Below are 20,126 nucleotides of genomic sequence, written 5' to 3' on the forward strand. Positions count from 1 at the left end.
GTCGTAGCTAGGCCTTTATATTGTTAATTTTTTGTATTGTGTCACGTAACCTTGTAATAATCAGGTCATTTATACTGTGTCTATTATCTTTACTACCTTCCTCCCTAGTACTTCCTTCTTTCCCTCCTTCCCCCCCCCCTTGGGGCTTTGACAATATTGAATTTTGTATTATTATTGAATTTGTGTTTTGCTTTTTTGGTAATAAAACTTTATTACCATTTGAAATGTCATTGTTTATTGTTTAAATATTCAGTTATTGTGTTTTAGTGTGGTCTTGTGGCACACACTCTCTTCACGGGGACACTCCCCTTTATATGTATCATATTGCACCCAGGTCCCCGTGACTATATGGGTTTAACCCCCCTTTTGTGTAACAATGCTTCGGCCTCGGCGCCGCCGGCGCCTTCGGGCCTGGTGCCGCAGGGCCCCACTGGATCCGGTTCCGGATCCGGGTCGTCGCTGGTGGACCTAACAACCTCCCCGGCGCTTGTCCCTCAGGTGTCACCCCCGGCGCCGTCTTCGGGCGGCACCGTCCCCGAGGCCTCCCTCACTCTGGCGCCGGAGCGGCGCCGCTGGGCGCCGCTTCAGACGCCGTTCGGAGAGTTCACCTTTCATGAGCTGGCCCCATCATTTGACACCCCTGGGTACCAGGAGATGGGTGAGGAGGATTGGGAGGGGTCTGAGGACCCTCTGACACGGGAGTGTCAGTCCCAGGAGGACTGGACAGGTGGACTTGGGGATGCCAGTGGTCTGGACATATTACCAGAAACTGGTTTTGTCTCCCCTCCTACCGTGGCTACGGAGGAGGGGGCTACCTACAGTGTGGTGCTGACGCGGGCGGCCAAGGCCTTGGGCCTTGAACTCCCCGTCGTGGTCGTGAGGACTAACCTCCTCACTGAGGTCCTTAAACCGCAGTCAAGCTCGGCTGAGCCTCTGCTGCCGTTTAATGAGGCCTTGACCAACGTTCTTTTGGGCACTTGGTCCAGGCCCGCTACAGGTTCACCTGTATATAGGAATGTGGCCAGACGCCACCGCCCGGCACCTGGCGACCCTTGTTTCCTGTCCACCCACCCCACCCCTGAGAGCCTGGTGATCCAGGCCTCCAATTCCCAGACCGCATTCCCGTCGGCCCCGCCAGACAGGGAATCCAAGAGGTATGAGCAATACGGCAAGAAGGTATTCTCCTCCCTAAGTTTGGGACTGCGGTCTTCCAACACCGCATGCCTCTTGGGCCGCTACACCCACTCCCTGTGGGATACGGTTGCGGAAGTGCTGCCAGAATGCCCGTTGGCGGTACGGGCTAAACTCGGCCAAACCCTTGTGGAAGGCCGAGATGCGGCACGTTATTCTATTCAAAGTCAAAGTCAAAAAGCTTTATTTCGATAAAAGTCATTATCATAAAAGCAGGTCAATGTATAAAAAGTTATAGTTAAGAACAACAGTAATACATTTTAAAGGATTTTATATCTCTATACCAAACATTTAAAAGAGACAATAGATTCGATAAAAGATATTTGTACAATGTTAAACTAGCCAACTAATTGATTAAGTTATACAGGTTAAGCAATTATGGCAGTATTTTCAATTTGAGAAATTTTTTCTAAAAAAAAGAATTAAACAGATTGTTTTAGCTTTTTGGCTCGGATAGCCCAGGCCCAGGATAAGAATTTGGCTAAGGCGCAGGCATAAGGTACGCTGCTGTCCGAAATAAGTATCCTGATTGCTACATCATGACTTCTAGTCCCCAACTGACGGCATAGGTTTTTGAGCCAGACCCTCCTTGGAGTGGCATACTCGCCGTACACAAACATAAAATGTGCTAGTGTTTCCGGTTCAACAAGACACGATGGGCATAGCTCAGATATTTCCATACAGGATTTCCATCTTTTAGTGAAGGTGTTGAGTGGTAGAGTTCCCATTCTAAATCTGAAATACAAGGCCCTATCAAAAGGTTTTCCAATTGCATCCAAGTAGAGTTCCCGCCTGGGACAGTCTTTGAACCTCAGGAAGTCCTCTGTTAGCCTGCCCAGGGAGGTGCTAGAGTTTCTTTGAGAACAAATCCAGTCCCAATAGAGCTTTTTGAGTGTTTGCTTTGGGGGTGAAGTTCTATTTAGCCATGATTCAAGTTGACCCAAGTTAGTTAATAAACTTTTCATGTCCTTTAGCCATTTGATTTTTTGCCAGCTTGGTGATGACATGATTTCCTTGAGGCCTCTGGCATATCCGCTTAGTTCTTCTACCCGCCAAATGCGGGCCCATAGTAGTAAAGGGCGAAATTTCGCAATTTCGCCAATCTGGGTACAGCCAAGGTCCATAAATAAAGGAAGTGTCGGGGTGCCTTGTGGAAGGGACATTATTTCTCTGCAGAATTTGTTCTCGGATCTCTGCAGAGCATCAGTGGACGAAGAGCCCCAAAGTTCCGCCCCATAGAGGGCAGAGCTAACACCTTTAGCTGTGTAAATCTCAAGGACTGTTCCTATAGGCCTTGTTGTGCTGGACCGTTGCTCTCTCAAAAGGGCACCTGTAATCCTTTTGTGGCTCAACAGCATTTTATCTAGGTGTGGCGTCCAGTCCATTTTGTCCGATAGGCGTATCCCAAGGTAATCGAAGACCTTTACCCTTTCCAGGAGCTCAGCGTTAAGGGTGGGGGAACGCACATGTTGTTTCGGTGGATTGAGGACAAGGTACTTCGTTTTGTTTGTGTTTATTACCAGACCTCGTTTGGTACAAAAGGATTGGAAATTGTCTAAAAGTCTCTGGAGTCCCATTGGGGTTTTGGAGATTAAAAGCGTATCATCCGCGAAGAGGAGGGTCGGTATGCGTTCGCCAGCCAGGGATGGCTCATCAGGTGGATGTTTGAGGAGATGCTCGACCACCCCGTTGATGTAGAGAGAGAAAAGGGTGGGAGCCAGAACACATCCCTGGCGGACTCCTCTCTCTACCGGAATACTGCTCGTTTTCTCACCTCCAGGGCCCCACCTGACTTGGGCAAAGCTGTCCTGGTGCAATCTAGCTAATAGAGATAGTAAATAATATGGCAGCCCCAAGTCAGCAAGTACTTTCCATAACAGGTCCCTAGGTACAAGGTCAAAGGCAGTCTTTAAATCGATAAACGAGAGATAAAGACTGCCCTTGCCTATGACCACAACCTTCCAGTATACCATCATGAGCCTGAATGCTTGCTCAATCGTTCCAGTACCCACTCTAAATCCTGCCTGGAAATCGGAAAGGATTTTATTTTCTTCTACCCAATTTAGGATTCTAACTAACAGGACTTTACCGACAACTTTTTGGCTGGTATCTAGCAAGCTGATCGGCCTGTAGTTAGATGGGTCATCCCTCGAACCTTTCTTGTGGATGGGGACCACCTCAGCCCCTTTCCATGATGAGGGAATTGGGGCACCCTTACAGATGGCAACAAGGAGGGAGTGAATCAATTTGCCCCATTTGGCGCTATCGGATTTTAGCAGGTCCCCGGGAATCCCATCAGGTCCGGCCGCTTTGTGTGGAATGATAGTGCTTATTGCGTATTCCACTTCCTTTAGCGTAAAATCAAAATCAGTGGGGCAAGATACATACTTTATGGTTAGTTGGGATGTAACAGGCCCTCTCCCTTCGGAGCCGTCATGGCAGGAGTAGAGTTTAGAAAAGTGATCCTCCCACGCCTGGCTCGGGATATTGCAGGTTAGCAGGTCACTGTCTGGTCTATTGCGTGCCCTTATAGTGTCCCAAAACCATTTAGAATCTTTTTTCAGGCTGGCTTCTTTAAGGGTTAACCAGTAGGCATCTTCCCACTCCCTTTTGGCTAACCACAAAGCCCTTTTATATTCCCTCCTAGCTATTTGGATTGATAGGGAGGACTTCCCTTTAACTGCCTCAATTAGACATGTCTTGGCCTTCCTGCACGATGCAGAATACCAGTCATGTCTGCCTTTGGATTTAGTTGGAGGTTTGGTTTTCCCTATAGTCCCTTTTACCCAAAAAAGGTCCCCTATAGTTTTTATGGCTACTTCGTAGATAGTTGTTACCTTATCTGCTGCCATAAGTAAGTCTATAGAGCTGATTTCATCTTGTGAGCCTTTAATCACCTCTTCAATAGTGGACAATTTATTAGTATTACCCAAGATTTTATTCCACTTAAGGCGTCTTCCACAAGAGGAGACAGTAATCTCCTGTGGGCAGCTCGGTGGTACTAACGGCACTCCGGTGGACCAGGGATTCATTAGGGTTAGGGAAAGTGAGTTATGATCACTCTCTATGGTAGGAATAACAACCATATCGATGACCGAACTCCAAAGCCCCCGTTCTAACAGAATATAGTCTATCCTTGTGGAGTGACCAACCCTGTTGAATGTTGGGGCACCCATCTGGTCAGAACGTGTGCGGCCGTTGGCTGCTCTTAGGCCACACTCTAATGTAAGTGCATTGAGCTGTATTGCACTGCGAGTCCAGCGCTTAATGGGTGGAATGGAGAGGATGGGAATACCCCACCTACTGTCCTCTTCTCCTAGATCAGGTATTCCTTCTAAGGGGAGTGGCTCATATGTGCAGTTAAAATCTCCTGCTATTCTGGTATGGCCAAGTTCGCTATGGTCCCCTAATTGGGCCTCAAGCTCCGATACTGTAGGTGAGATGCACCCATTTTTGGAGCCTCTAACGTAGACATCGTAAAGATCTAAGAGTAGTCCCCCACATTGGCCCGATAGAGAGATGCCAAGGATATCTGGGTTTCCTGCCTTCTTTATTGTTATCCGACAGTTGAGCGAAATGCTTACCAAAATGATAAGCCCCCCTGATGGCCGCCCCTTCCCTGTCTTAGGTTTTACAGCTGGTGTAAAAAATGTAACAAACCCGACACGGTACAGTGGCTCAGTGACCCAGGTCTCTTGGAATGCACAGATCTTGTGGGCGTCAATCAAGACGTTCCACTCCGGGAGGCCTAATTTCCTAGAAATCCCCGCAAGGTTCCAACTAAGAATTTTTATCTCACCATGTGTTGGATCACCGTCGGGGATGGTAATAATTTTAGAGTTTGGTGGGTCTACACTGTCCCTAGTTAATATATGCGAAAGTGGTATTGGGAGTGCCACTGTTGAGAATTCGGAACGTATGGGGAAGGGTATGGCTGGAAGAACACCCTCCATATCATTATTGGTGGTAGTGAGATTTGGATCTGAAGCTTCCATGAAATTGAGTCAATCTACCTCATCTAGCACACAATATCTGTTAGGATGAGTGAATTGTGAGTACGAGGGGTCAAAAGGAAGGGGCAAGTCCTGCCATGGCTGTTGCCACTGAGGGTTAGCGGATTGTGGGGGCTGAAGGGGTTGCTGCCACTGCTGAGCAGACTGAAATAGGGGTGGTGGATATTGAAAAGGTTGTTGCCACTGAAGACTAACATGGTGTGGAAATAAAGATGAAAAATGTGGTGGTTGCTGCCAGTGTTTAATGGAATGTTGCGAGGGATACACAGACCCTCTGTTACTTGGAAAAGTAGGGCGAGGAGGATTCTATTCTATTCAGTGTGGACTGGATACCACCGACTCACTGGGCAGAGCGATGGCAACGACGGTGGCGATTCGTCGCCACGCCTGGTTGAGATCCGCCAACTTCTCGGCTGATGTCCAGAATACACTCATGGACATGCCGTTTAATGGCCGTCGCCTTTTTGGCGACAAGGCAGACCATGCGCTTGAGCACTTTAAGGATTCCAGGGCTACGGCCAAGTCAGCAATCGGCTGCCTTTCACTCCTTTCGTGGCCACGGAAGGGGTGTACACACACGTGCTGCCAGCCACGCACCGCAGGGTAATACCCAGCGCAGTGGCGGCCGTAGAAACCGCTGTGGCGGTGGTCGGGGACAACGGCGAGGTCAGTCCACACCTTCCCCCGCAGCATCCGCCTCAAAGCCCTCCTAGTCCGTGCTTTCAGGCCCATGTGTCGCCAGTGGGGGGCAGGGTTCGCCATCACCTCCTCCACTGGCACACTGTCACTTCGGACAGGTGGGTGCTGCAAATCGTCCGAAGGGGCTACTCCCTCCCCTTCGAGACGACCCCTCCAGCCATGCCACCGCAATACCAACGCGTATCGGGGGATCATTTGCGGCTTCTGCAGGTGGAAGTTATGGCCCTCTTGGCCAAGGGGGCCATCGAGCGCATTCCTGGGCCAGAAGTTTGGTGTGGTTGTTACTCCCACTACTTTCTGGTACCCAAGAAGGGCAAAGGGGGCCTACGCCCTATCTTGGACCTACGGAACGTCAACGGCTTCCTCCGAATGGAGAAGTTCAAAATGCTGACACTGGCTCAGGTCCTAGCTGCCCTGGACCCAGAAGACTGGATGGTAGCGTTGGACTTGCAGGACGCTTATTTCCACATCCCCGTCCTGCCAGCCCACCGGCGCTACCTGCCGTTCACGGTTGGCCACGAGCACTTTCAGTTTACCGTGCTCCCCTTTAGCCTTACCAGCGCCCCACGGGTGTTCACAAAGGTGATGGCGGTGGTCGCAGCTCATCTGCGCAGGTTAGGGGTTTCAGTCTTCCCCCTACCTCGACGACTGGTTGTTGAAGGCGGGCTCGCCCCAGACAGTCGTCAGCCACCTCCAGACGACGGCAGACCTCCTGCACTTGCTGGGGTTCTCCATCAATGTGCCGAAGTCACACCTGTGCCCCTCTCAGAAGTTCCTCTTCATCGGAGCGCAGTTTCGGGTTTATCCTCCCGAGCAGCGGGTTCGGGATATTCAGGCTCTGATTCCACTCTTTCAGCCTTTATCCCGGGTCTCGGTCAGGTTGACGCTGCGGCTTCTGGGGCTGATGGCCTCCTGCATCCTTCTGGTGCATCACGCCCGGTGGCGGATGCGGGCTCTGCAGTGGGACCTGAAGTTTCAGTGGGCCCAGCATCAGGGCAACCTTTCCGACCATGTCCTGATCTCGGAGGGCACTGCGAGACAGCTGCAGTGGTGGCTCACGTACCGCGATTGGGTCAGCTGCAGATCTCTCTCCCTTCCCCAACCAGAGCACGTAGTTGTGACCGACACGTCCCTCCAGGGCTGGGGAGGCCACATGGGAGAGGCGGAGATCAGAGGCCTCTGGTCTCCGGCGGAGTCCTGGCTCCATATCAACCTTTTGGAGCTGCGGGCGATTCGTCTAGCACTGAAGGCATTCCTCCCCTCTGTCCGGGGGAGTGTAGTGCAGGTGTTCATGGACAACACCACCGCCATGTGGTACTGCAACAAACAGGGCGGGGTGGGGTCGTGGGCCCTTTGCCAGGAGGCTCTGCAGTGGCTGGAACATCAGGGCGTGACTCTGGTGGTTCAACACCTGGCAGGTTCTCTGAACGCCAGGGCGGACGAACTCAGCCATCGGTGCATGATGGATCACGAATGGCGTCTGAACTCGGACGTGGCGCAAAGCCTCTTTCAGCAGTGGGGAGAGCCTTGGTTAGATCTATTCGCCACTGAAGAGAACGCGCAATGTCATCAGTTCTGCGCGTTGGAATTTCCAAGGCGGCACTCGCTCGGCGACGCTTTTCGTCAGAAGTGGAGTTCCGGTCTGTTGTACGCCTTTCCGCCTATACCACTACTGCCCAGAGTGCAGAAGAAGATCAAGCGCGACCGGGCACAAGTCATCCTTGTGGCTCCGGACTGGGCACGAAGGTACTGGTATCCCGAGCTACTCAGTATGTCAGTCGATCCCCCGGTTCGTCTGCCTCTTCAGGAGGACCTTCTGTCGCAGCAGCAGGGGACGGTCCTCCACCCGAACCTGTCCAGTCTCCACCTCCATGCTTGGAGATTGAGCGGCGACAGTTGAGGCCATTTGACTTGCCTCCTGAAGTCTGTAATGTCATTCTGGCAGCCAGGTGTCCCTCCACAAAGTCAGTATACTCCTGCAGGTGGAACAGATTTGAGGCATGGTGCACAGCAAAGGCTGTGGATCCACTTTCTGCCCCTCTTTCTGCGGTTCTTCTCTTCCTTCTGTCTCTTGCCCAGCAGGGCTCTGCTCTGGGCACTATCAAGGGCTACCTTTCTGCCCTTTCAGCCTTTCTGAGGCTGCCTGATCAACCTTCTTTGTTCAAGTCCCCAATTGTAAATAGGTTTTTGAAGGGCATCACACACACGTTCCCTCCTGTTCCGTTTGTGATTCCCCAGTGGGACTTGAACCTTGTTTTTACATTTCTGATGAGCGCTCCCTTTGAGCCACTTCACAACTGCCCTCTCCGCCTTCTTACTCTGAAGACTGCTTTCCTGGTTGCCATCACCTCTGCCAGGAGAGTGAGTGAGCTCCAGGCTCTTTCATCTAAACCCCCTTTCCTTTCTGTCCATCCGGACAAGGTTGTGTTGCGGACTAGGCCATCTTTCCTGCCCAAGGTTGTCACGGCCTTCCACATCGGGCAGTCTATCACCTTGCCTACCTTCTTTCCGCCTCCGCATCCCTCGAAAGAGGAAGATCGGCTCCACCGTCTGGACCCAAAACTCTAACCTTGCTTTCGCTTGAGTTCACCAGGTTCAGATCAGGATTAGCGCTGGGACGCTCCAGGGCAGCCATGCGCTCTACAAGTCCAATTCAAATCAAATCAAATCAAACGTGCGCTCTTTCTATCTGGATCGCACACGCCAGTTCCGGGTGGATGACCAACTCTTTGTTGGTTACGTGGGCGCTAAGAAGGGTAAGGCAGTGCACAAGCGGACCATCTCTCGGTGGATCATCTTGTGTATACAGGCATGTTACTCCTTGGCTAAAAAGGAGCCCCCTGTTGGATTACGGGCTCATTCCACTCATGCCACGGCAACTACAACTGCCCTGGGCCGGGGAGTGCCCTTGCAGGACATTTGTCAGGCAGCTATGTGGGCCTCGCTGCACACGTTTGTGAGACACTATTGCCTGGACAGTCAAGTCCGGAGGGATGGCTTCTTTGGCCGTTCTGTCCTCCAGGACTTTCTGGTGTGATTATTGGTTCGCAGACCCACCACCGGGGTTGGTATTGCTGGGGTATCTATTCTAAGGTAAGGAATCTATCACTAACGTGTCTCTTTCAGATGCACAAGTTACTACTTGTGTAACGATATATCTGTAAGAGACATTAGTTAGTGATAGATTCCTTACCGACCCACCCATCCTCCCCGTTCTGCGAACCGATATCTAGGGTTACGGTCATGCCCTTTCAGGGCCCTAGTTTCAATGGCACCAGTTGGTTTTTAACATGGCTCAGGGCTTCTGGCGCGGAAAAGCTGTGTCTAAGAACTGAAGTCAGCACACGGAGGTGGCGTCTAAGTACTCAGACGACGTCATCACGGCGGCCACGACGCCGACGACTGACGCGGAGCCGCAGACGACGCCTACCGACGTGCAGGGGTACTGCTACGCAAAAATTTCAGGATCCAGTCTGACGCCTGAGGATATTCTAAGGTAAGGAATCTATCACTAACTAATGTCTCTTACAGATATATCGTTACACAAGTAACTTGTTCGTTACGACTCTAAAACAAAGAGCATGGTCTATCATAAGATTGGCTAATAGGTCGTCCGCTTTTGCCTTGCGCCCCCCATGCCGCCCCTCACCCAGAGATGTACAAGACTGCCTTTGGGGGAGCCATATATGGGGCAGACTTATGGGGGACCTGTAACCTTGGTACCCTTGATAAAGCTGACTATGCCTTTATAATGAAATTTTTGAGACTACATACCAGTGCGCCTACACTCCCAATTAGACTCGACTTAAACTTAAGATCAATTTCTGACAGTGCTACACTGAGACCTATCCAAAATTGGATATGGCTCTGGACTAACAAGGATTTAGGCCCCTACAGGGATTGTATCTGAAAGATACACATTAGTGATAGATTCCTTAACTTAGAATATCCCCAGGCGTCAGGCTGGATCTAGAAAATTTTGCGTAGCAGTACCCTTGCGCGCCGGCAGGCGTCGTCCGCGGCTCCGCGTCTGTCGTCCGCGTCGTTGCCGCCGGAATGACGTCGTCGGAGTACTTAGACGCCACCCATGCGCGCGACTTCAGTTCTTCTTTTTTCCGCGCCAGCTAGCGCAGATCCGGAGAAGCTCTACCCCTTAGTCATTTTTTGACTAAACTTTTTTGATCTTTTGATCATTTCTCTACTCGAGTCTTCGACTCCGACGGTGCCGGGTTTAAACCCTGCTCCAAGTGCAACCGACTGATGTCAGTTACCGACCCCCATCGGCGGTGCCTCAAGTGTTTAGGCCTCGACCACCACGACCGCACCTGCTCCGACTGCCGGGCCCTGACGTCTAAAGCTATGCAAGCGACTCGAGCTCCGGCAGTCGATCCCGCGCCGCTCCTGGTCCCGGTCCCACAGGAGGTCGAGGGACCGGTCGCGGGGTCGGAGTCCTCACAGCTCCGGGAGTGGACATCGGTCGTTAGGATCCAAGTCCTCAGGTAAGAGGCATGAGAGGTCGGAGAGACGTCATCGTTCCTCCGACGCTCGCGCAATGCGGCCGGGGGTTCGGGTGACACCACCCACGCGGCTCCTACGGAGTCGCTGACGTCGCCGCCTGCCCCACACCTTCGGGTCCCTGGGCATGATGCGACACCAGAGGAGGTCAAGCGGTACCTCATGGCCATGAGGTCCCTCCCTCCTCAGCCCGGTTCCGTGGCGCCTCCGGGCCCAGCGGCCCCGGCTGGAGGGCCTAGCGGGTCGGGTGCTTCGGCTCCGACGCCGTCGGGAGCTTCGGCCCCGGCACTGCCGGCGACTTCGGTCCCGGCGCCGCAGGCCCTTACTGGATCCGCTTCCGGATCCGGGTCGTCGCCGGTCGACCTCCCTGTAGGAGAGTGGGGTCTGCAATCCTATGGTCACCCCAGATTTTTGCTTTTTGCTTCACTGCTTTACGACTTTTCCTGGCTGTGGGCCTGCTAATCAGACCCACAGCCTAGCTGTTCTCTCTCTAAATTGACATCCATGTACTTTTGGTGCATTTACCAATTGGTATTGGGACACCTTATCAGCCCCTGTACAGTGTACCTTAGGTACCCAGGGCATAGGTGAACCCAAGGCCTACCAGGGGCTGAAGCATGTATTATGCCACCCCTGGCTGGCCATCTAAACAGACACAACTGGCTGCACAACAGCTGGGGCAAGGTGGTGTAATCACCCTTTGCTTTAGATATAGTTACCTATATCTAAACCTAAAATGGACACATATATTCCTATCAGTCACTCCTATGGCAGGCCTTATCAATCCTGAAGGCAGAGTGCTTGGAATTATGTGAGATGGTGCTCTAGCATGAGCTGAGCCCGTTTGCAGCTTGCGGAACCAAGTCCTTATAGCTGTTCCATGATAACGCTATACCATATACCATATACTGTTAAGTGCATTATAATCCTCGCGGTTGAATGCTAACTCTGGTATAACATTATCAAAACATGTCGAGTAAGGGGTCATACGAATTGGAATACTACCCCCTCGCCAATTCTGGTGATGGGGGTAGCATTCCACCCTTTTAGAGGGACACGACATGTATGTAACTGTGAACCCCGGTTAAAGTTAACTCGAGCCTTGGCATCACAAAATGGATGCTGCCACCACAGACACAAGTCTGACCTCCTGCTGCTGGGAGTCCTTCCAGCGAGGGCGGCTTGGACAAAGGGTTTCCTGCCTTGGGAGGTGCTAGCACCACCCCAGACAGGATTTTGTGTATTGAGGTAGGGAGGCCTGAAAGGAATGAGACATGCCTGGGGCACACAAGGTGCCCTGTGCATACACAGGTTCAAACCAGTTGCTGGGGCACTCCAGCCCTAGCTCTGGTGCGAAACCAGACAAAGGATAGGGGGTGTAACCACCCCTCTTCCTGGTCCCACCCAGGGGAGGGACCTAGTCAGTAGTGCAGCCCCCTTTAGCAGGATAAAGGTAGGAGCTGGTCCCATTCCAAATTAGATTATCCTGAACAACTTTTACAAGAAGAAACTCTGGACTTCGACGTTCTGCTCCACAGAAGACTGAAGAATCTCCCTTGTGGGCAAGGAGTGTCCACCCTGCAACTGCAGGCACCATCAAGCGTCCAGCGGCTTCACTTTGTCGTCTTCCCTCGAGGATCCAGACTTCAGAGCCCGACGAGACCCGGATTCCCAGACCTCTCCGACCTCAAGTCACATCTGCAGCACAGCTGAGATCCGTGGGTGCGACGAGACACGTGGGACCGGCCATCTTGGAGAAACTGCAGTTCGCTTCCAGCACAACTTCTGAGGTAACCTCGACGAAGTGCTTTGGGGATTGAGAAGCCCCAGCCCCGAGCAGCTCCTGCACCGAAGATCAGCCCTCCAGCATCCACTAGATCTGCGTGGGGCCCTTCTGCCTGTTTGCTGCTCGACGCGTTGTCTGGTCACTTGCCGGCATGGCTAGTGACTTCCTAGATGACGATCCTTGAAAACTACACTGCTGGTCTGGTTGCTCCAGACTGGCCCTTGCTTCCTTCCAAAAGAGAAGTACCCTGGACCCTCCTGGTCCACTCCAGAGGCCGTTTCCACTCACCGCGTGGGTTGCCTTTGCCAAGGCCTGTTGACTCCAAATCCGGATCCGACACTGCCGACAGCGAGAGCCTGCGTGGGACAGCTCGTGCCTCCATCCTGGTCGTCGAAGACACCTCCTGGTCCACGTGGCTGCAGAGACAAGCGTCCACTCTTCACCTGATCGCAAAGGACGACATCTGGTTCCTTCCTGGTTCCACTCCAGTCACTGGCTAGTGACTTTGAACATTGTCCCCTCTGCTTTCAGGTCTTCAGCATCCCTGATCCACCCTTGGATCACACCGGACATCTTCCTCCTGGTCGCCTGCAGCATCTTTTCTTTCAGGCTCCATAGACTTCAACGCAGAAACCCGACACGACTTCGCACCTATTCACCCGCAGCCCGTGGATGAGGTAACAAGAGCATTTCGGTGCTCAAGGGTAGATTAACTCTCCTAGTGTCCGGATTCACAGTCGTTTTAGTCCTAACCAGTCAGGATTGTCCGTACTCACCTTTTTCTTGAACTGTACTGTCCATAGACGTTGTTACGCATCCCGCGTGTGAGTTCACACTCTGCACACGCGTCCCGTGGGCCTCCTATTACTTACCTAAAGTTAGGGTAGTGTAGTCCTAGCGATCCTACAGCCTCTGGACAGCTCCATTCCTTCTATCAGTTTCCTTATACCATTTACTTAGTATATGGTTTGCCGTGCCCCTAGGGCACCATTGTAATTTTGTGCAACTTATCGTGTTTTTCCCAAGAGATTGTCATGTGCTTAGCCCTCTGACCTCATAAAGAGTTCAGAGGTGTTTGTTATTAATAAATATATTGTTTATTTTCATAACAACCTGTGTGGTGTCCTTTCATCTGGTATTCAAGGGGTTATATGTGGTAAAACAGCTGTCTTCACATGCCAAAAGAGTTTAGCCTAAGACTGCTTCGTCCATGCTACCATTAGGATAGCTGGTCTATAAGGTTGACTTACAACCAATCGCCATAAGGGTTGTTTGGACTGATACAAGGTGATCACTAGAACTAGTGAGCATCATATATCAGGCCAACTTCTCACACTCACGACCTCACCGGCGCCGGCCCTGCGGGTGTCGGCCCCGGCGCCCACTATGGACGCCGTCCCCGATCCTACCCTCGTTCCGGTGCCGGAGCGGCGCCGCTGGGCGCCGCTCCCGACGGCCTTTGGAGATTTCTATTTCCATGAACCGGCCCTGTCTGTTGACCCTGATTTGCAGGAGATGGGTGACTAGGGTGATTGGGAGGGGTCTGTGGACCCTCTGGCACAAGAATGCCAGTCTCAACAGGACTGGACATATGAGCTTGGGGAGGCCAGTGGACTTGACACTTCGCCAGACACTGGATTTGTCTCCCCTCGCACCGTGGCTACGGAGGAGGGGGCTGCTTACAGTGTAGTGTTGACGCGGGCGGCCAAGGCCTTACACCTTGAGCTCCCCATCACGGCCGTGAGGACTAACCTCCTCACTGAGGTCCTTAAACAGCAGGCAAGCTCCACTGAGCCTCTGCTGCCGTTTAATGAGGCCTTGTGTGACGTTCTTGTGGGCACTTGGTCCAAGCCCGCCACAGGTCAGCCTGTGGATAGGAACGTGGCCAGACGCTACCGCCCGGCCCCGGGCGACCCTTGCTTTTTGTCCACCCACCCCACCCCCGAGAGCCTGGTCAACCAGGCCTCCACTTCCCAGACCGCATTCACGGCAGCTCTGCCCGATCGGGAATCCAAGAGGTATGAACAATGCGGGAAGAAAGTGTTCTCGTCCCTGAGTTTGGGACTGCGGTCTGTCAATACCGCATGCCTCTTGGGCCGCTACACCCACACCCTGTGGGACACGGTCGCGGACGTGCTGCCACAATGTCCGGAGGAGGTCCGGGCTAAACTCGCCCAAGCCCTTGCGGAAGGTCGAGATGCAGCACGATATTCCATCCGGTGTGGGCTGGATACCACGGACTCACTGGGCAGGGCTATGGCAACGACGGTGGCGGTTCAACGGCACGCCTGGTTGAGGTCCGCCAACTTTTCGGCCGATGTCCAGGCCACTCTTCTGGACATGCCGTTCGATGGCCGTCGCCTCTTTGGCGACAAGGCAGACCATGCGCTTGAGCGTTTTAAGGACTCCAGGGCTACGGCCAAGTCCTTGGGCCTCTCGGCCACACGCCAGCAATCGGGTGCCTTTCGCTCCTTTCGTGGCCACGGAAGGGGCGCCCCCCCACGTGCTACCAGCCACTCACCGCAGAATGTTCAAAAGCGCGGTGGCGGCCGTGGAAACCGCCGTGGCGGCGGTTGGGATCAACGGCGAGGCCAGTCCACACCTTTCCCTGCAGAACCTGCCACAAAACCTTCCTAGTCAGTGTTTTCAGGCCCATGTGACGCCAGTGGGGGGCAGGGTTCGCCATCACCTCTTCCACTGGCGCACTGTCACGTCGGACATGTGGGTGTTGCAAATCGTCCGAAGGGGCTACTCCCTCCCCTTCGAGGCGACCCCTCCAGCCATGCCACCGCAATACCACCGCGTGTCGGGGGATCACTTGCAACTTCTGCAAGAGGAAGTCACGGCCCTCTTGGCCAAGGGGGCCATCGAGCGCATTCCTGGGCCAGAAGTAGGGTGTGGTTGTTACTCCCACTACTTTCTGGTACCCAAGAAGGGCAAAGGGGGCCTACGCCCTATCTTGGATCTACGGAACGTCAACGGCTTCCTCCGGAAGGATAAGTTTAAGATGCTGACTTTGGCTCAGGTCTTAGCTGCCCTGGACCCTGGAAACTGGATGGTAGCGTAGGACTTGCAGGACGCTTATTTTCACATCCCCGTCTTGCCGGCCCACCGGTGTTACCTGCGGTTCACGGTAAGCCACGAGCACTTTCAGTTTACCGTGCTACCCTTCGGCCTTACCAGCGCCCCACGGGTGTTCACGAAAGTGATGGCGGTGGTCGCAGCTCATCTGCGCAGGTTAGGGGTGTCAGTCTTCCCCTACCTCGACGACTGGTTGTTGAAGGCGGGCTCGCCCCAGACAGTCGTCAGCCACATCCAGACGACGGCAGACCACCTGCACTTGCTGGGGTTCTCCATCAATGTGCCGAAGTCACACCTTTGTCCCTCTCAGAAGCTCCTCTTCATCGGGGCGGTTCTAGAGTCGGCGCAGTTTCGGGTTTATCCTCCCGAACAGCGGGTTCGGGATATTCAGGCTCTGATTCCGATCTTTCAGCCTTTATCCCGAGTCTCGGTCAGGTTGACACTGCGGCTTCTGGGGCTGATGGCCTCCTGCATCCTTCTGGTGCATCACGCCCGGTGGCTGATGCGGGCTCTGCAGTGGGACCTGAAGTTTCAGTGGGCCCAGCATCAGGGCAACTTGTCCGATCCTGTCTTGATCTCGGAGGGCACTGCAAGACAGTTGCAGTAGTGGCTCACGGACCGCGATTGGGTCAGTGGCAGATCCCGCTCCCTACCCCACCCGGAGCACGTGGTTGTGACGGATGCGTCCCTCCTGGGCTGGAGGGGCCTCTGGTCTCCGGCGGAGTCCCGGCTCCACATCAACCTTCTGGAGCTGAAGGCATTCCTCCCCTCTGTCCGGGGGAGTGTAGTGCAGGTGTTCACGGACAACACCACCGCCATGTGGTACTGCAACAAACAGGGCGCCTCTGGCAGTGGCTGGAACATCAGGGCGTGACCCTGATGGTTCAACACCTGGCAGGTTCTGTGAATGCCAGGGTGGACGAACTCAGCCGTCGGTGCATGATGGATCACGAATGGCGTCTGAACTCGGACGTGGCGCAAGGCCTCTTTCAGCAGTGGGGAGAGACTTGGTTAGATCTATTCGCCACAGAAGAGAACGCGCAATGTCATCAGTTCTGCGCGTTGGAATTTCCAAGGCGGCACTCGCTCGTAGACGCTTTTCGTCGCGAGTGGAGTTGCGGTCTATTGTACGCCTTTCCGCCTATACAACTTCTGCCCAGAGTGCTGAAGAAGATCAGACGCGACCGGGCCCAGGTTATCCTTGTGGCTCTGGACTGGGCACGAAGATACTGGTATCCCGAGCTACTCAGCATGTCAGTCGATCCCCCGATTCGTCTGCCTCTTCGGGAGGACCTTCTGTCGCAGCAGCAGGGGACGGTCCTCCGCCCGAACCTGTCCAGTCTCCACCTACAAGCTTGGAGATTGAGCGGCGACAGTTGAGGCCATTTGACTTGCCTCCTGAAGTCTGTAATGTCATTCTGGCATCCAGGCGTCCCTCCACAAAGTCGGTATACGCCTGCAGGTGGAACAGATTTGTGGCATGGTGCACAGCAAAGGCTGTGGATCCACTCTCTGCACCCCTTTCTGAGGTTCTCCTCTTCCTTCTTTCTCTTGCCCAGCAGGGCTCTGCTCTGGGCACTATCAAGGGGTACCTTTCTGCCCTTTCCGCCTTCTTAAGGCTACCTGATCAGCCTTCCTTGTTGAAGTCCCCAATTGTAAATAGGTTTTTGTAGGGCATCACACACATGTTCCTTACTGTTCCTTTCGTGATTCCCCAGTGGGACTTGAACCTTGTTCTTACTTACCTAATGTGTGCTCCCTTTGAGCCGCTCCATAACTGTCTTCTCAGTCTTCTTACTCTGAAGACTGCTTTCCTGGTTGCCATCACCTCTGCCAGGAGAGTGAGTGAGCTCCAGGCTCTTTCTTCCACACCTTCTTTCCTCTCTGTCCATCCGGACAAGGTTGTGTTGCGGACAAGACCCTCTGTCCTGCCCAAGGTTGTCTCGGCCTTCCACATCAGGCAGTCCATTACCTTGCCCACCTTCTTTCCGCCTCCGCATCCCTCGAAAGAGGAAGAGAGGCTCCACCGTCTCGACCCAAAACGTGCGCTCTCTTACTATCTGGATCGCACACGCCAGTTCCGGGTGGATGATCAACTCTTTGTTGGTTACGTGGGCGCTAAGAAGGGAAAGGCGGTGCATAAGCGGACCATCTCTCGGTGGATCATCTTGTGCATCCAGGCGTGTTACTCCTTGGCTAAGAAGGAGCCCCCTGTTGGATTGAGGGCTCATTCCACTCGGGCCACGGCGACTACCACTGCCCTGGGCCGAGGAGTGCCCTTGCAGGACATTTGCCAGGCAGCTACGTGGGTCTCGCTGCACACGTTTGCACGACACTACTGCCTGGACAGCCAAGTCCGGAGGGATGGCTTATTTGGCCGTTCCGTCCTCCAGGACTTTCTGGTGCGATTATAGGTTCGCAGACCCACCACCAGGGTTGGTATTGCTGGGGTATCTATTCTAAGGTAAGGAATCCATCACTAAAGTGTCTCTTTCAGATGCACAAGTTACTACTTGTGTAACGATATATCTGTAAGAGACATTAGTAAGTGATAGATCCTTACCGACCCACCCATCCTCCCCGTTCTGCGAACCGATATCTAGGGTTAAGGTCATCCCCTTTTAGGGCCCTAGTTTCATGGCACCAGTGTTGGTTCTATCATGGCTCTGCGTATCTGGCGCGGAAAGCTATGTATCAGAACTGCCGTCAGCGCGCATGGGCGGTGTCTAAGTACTCCGACGTGATTTCGGCGCTAACGATGCCGACGACGGACGCGGAGTCGCGGACGACGCCTGCCGGCGCGCAGGGGTATTGCTACACAAATTCACTAACTAATGTCTCTTACAGATCTATCGTTACACAAGTAGTAACTTGTGCAATAGGTTGCTAAACTAAAGAGGCCTAGGCCTTTTCTAGTCTATAGATATCAATACATTGCCTTATTAATATACCAGGGGCTCCCATCTTGATGACGCGGAAGGATTCAATCATGTGAATCTATGAAAGATTCCAATACTGGAGAACTACAGTTAAGTAACTAATTTCTTCCCATGCAGGCATTAACTTTAACTCTACCTTTTCCTTTTTTTAAACGAAAGGTGGAAAGGTTTACTCTCATTAAGTGCAGAGGTCCTCCTTCGGGTTGTTTAGTTGTTCTAAAATAATACAATTTATTAATTTAAATGGAGGAAAATGCTTTTAGTTTAGATTTGTAAAATTTAAAGTTAGTTGAGTTATCACAGAAGAGAATTTTCGTCTGTAACAAGTGCGTTTGGAACCCGCAGGGAGGCACAGATATTCATTTTTAATATATTTATCATTTATTTCTATGATGGAGAACAAGTATTACAGGTAAGAAACCTTTCCTCTTTTGTATCCAGTCTCCACACACAAGATCGGTGGACGCCCTCAGGGCATTCAGGCAGTGCCTGATGGGCTGGTCAAACAGATCAGTGCGAGGGAAGTTTTTGGGCTGTTTGTGGTCCTGTGTTATGGTCTTGCTCTACCAGTGCTTTCTTTACTGTTTATTTCCCTGATGTTAAAAAAAAAAGCATTGCCTGCAAGCGTAACTAGTCATCCACACCTTCCAAAACACTTATACACCGCATCTTTACAAGTTCAAAACTGTCCTTGTTTGCAAACATGGCCCCGTTTTAATTTAATAGGAGGCTACTTTTAATTTAGTGCCAGGGCCTATGATCTGTCCTAGTTAAACCCTTTCCTCTCTTAGTGTTCCACCTGTATCCATTTGTTTTGTATCCCTTGGGCATCTCTTTTGTATCCCCAGCTCTGTGTACAACCCCTTTGTATCCTTCAACTGCACACATCTTTGTTGTAATCTGCCTTTACACTCTGCTTGTTTTATCCTCTGCTGCACACAGCTTCATTGTATTCTACCTTTACTCACTGCTTGTTTTATCCCCTGCGGCACACAGCTTCATTGTATTCTACCTTTACTCACTGCTTGTTTTATCCCCTGCTGCACACAGCTTCATTGTATTCTACCTTTACGCACTGCTTGTTTTATCCCCTGCGGCACACTGCTTCATTGGATTCTACCTTTACTCACTGCTTGTTTTATCCCCTGCTGCACACAGCTTTGTTGTGTTCTACCATTACACAACGCTCGTCTGAACCCCTGCGGCACACAGCATCATTGTATTCTACCTTTACGCACTGCTTGTTTTATCCCCTGCTGCACACTGCTTCATCCAATTATACCTTTACACACTGCATGTTTTATCATCTCCTGCTCCACACAGCTGTGTTGTATTATACCTTTACACACCATGTTTTATCCCCTGCTGCACACAGCTTTATTGAGTTCTACCTTTACACTCTGCTTGTTTTATCTCCTGCTGCACACAGCTTTGCTGAATTCTTTCAACTCCAAAAAAGTACACTCTTTCCTGGTGTATCTTTGATGAACTTCATCTTCTTTTTTCAGACCTTGTATAATGTGAAGTCTGAAATCCACCCCCCGCTGGGGTTTGAGTACTGTAAAACAGGATCCCTGTGCTCACTGGAAGTCTCAATCACTCGACTACTCGACCTGGTAGATGTGGACAAGGACGAGGCACTGACCGAGTCAGAGGGATACTGCAGTACCAAGTTGCTTTATGAAGGTGAGTCACCTGGGGATGTGCAGCAGGCTTGATGTGTCCCCTGAGATCTGCACTTGGAGACTAGAGACAACTTTAATAGTTTTTCTATCTCTTTATTTTCCCAAAAATACATAATAATAAAAGTGGTCTTCATCCATTGCTCTGTTAATCTGTAATTCAATTTTTTTTTTAATTTGCCACATTTTAGGTCCATTCCCTGCTGTATGGCAAAGTGTC

General features: G+C 52.2%; 1 protein-coding gene across 2 annotated transcripts in view; it reads left to right on the forward strand.

The window, feature by feature from the left end:
* Positions 1 to 20,126, forward strand: part of TRAPPC10 (trafficking protein particle complex subunit 10) — a 316,755-nt gene that overhangs the window by 263,534 nt on the left and 33,095 nt on the right. For both annotated transcript variants that reach the window (XR_013599693.1, XM_078656407.1), the window contains exon 21: positions 19,733 to 19,910. Coding sequence is in view for 1 of the 2 variants with exons in the window: in XM_078656407.1 (XP_078512533.1) it covers positions 19,733 to 19,910 (178 nt within the window). In the remaining variant the exon portion in view is untranslated. The remainder of the gene's footprint in view (positions 1 to 19,732; positions 19,911 to 20,126) is intronic.

The sequence above is a fragment of the Lissotriton helveticus genome, chromosome 8, assembly GCF_964261635.1.
Source record: "Lissotriton helveticus chromosome 8, aLisHel1.1, whole genome shotgun sequence".
In the NCBI taxonomy this organism is placed as follows: Eukaryota; Metazoa; Chordata; class Amphibia; order Caudata; family Salamandridae; genus Lissotriton; species Lissotriton helveticus.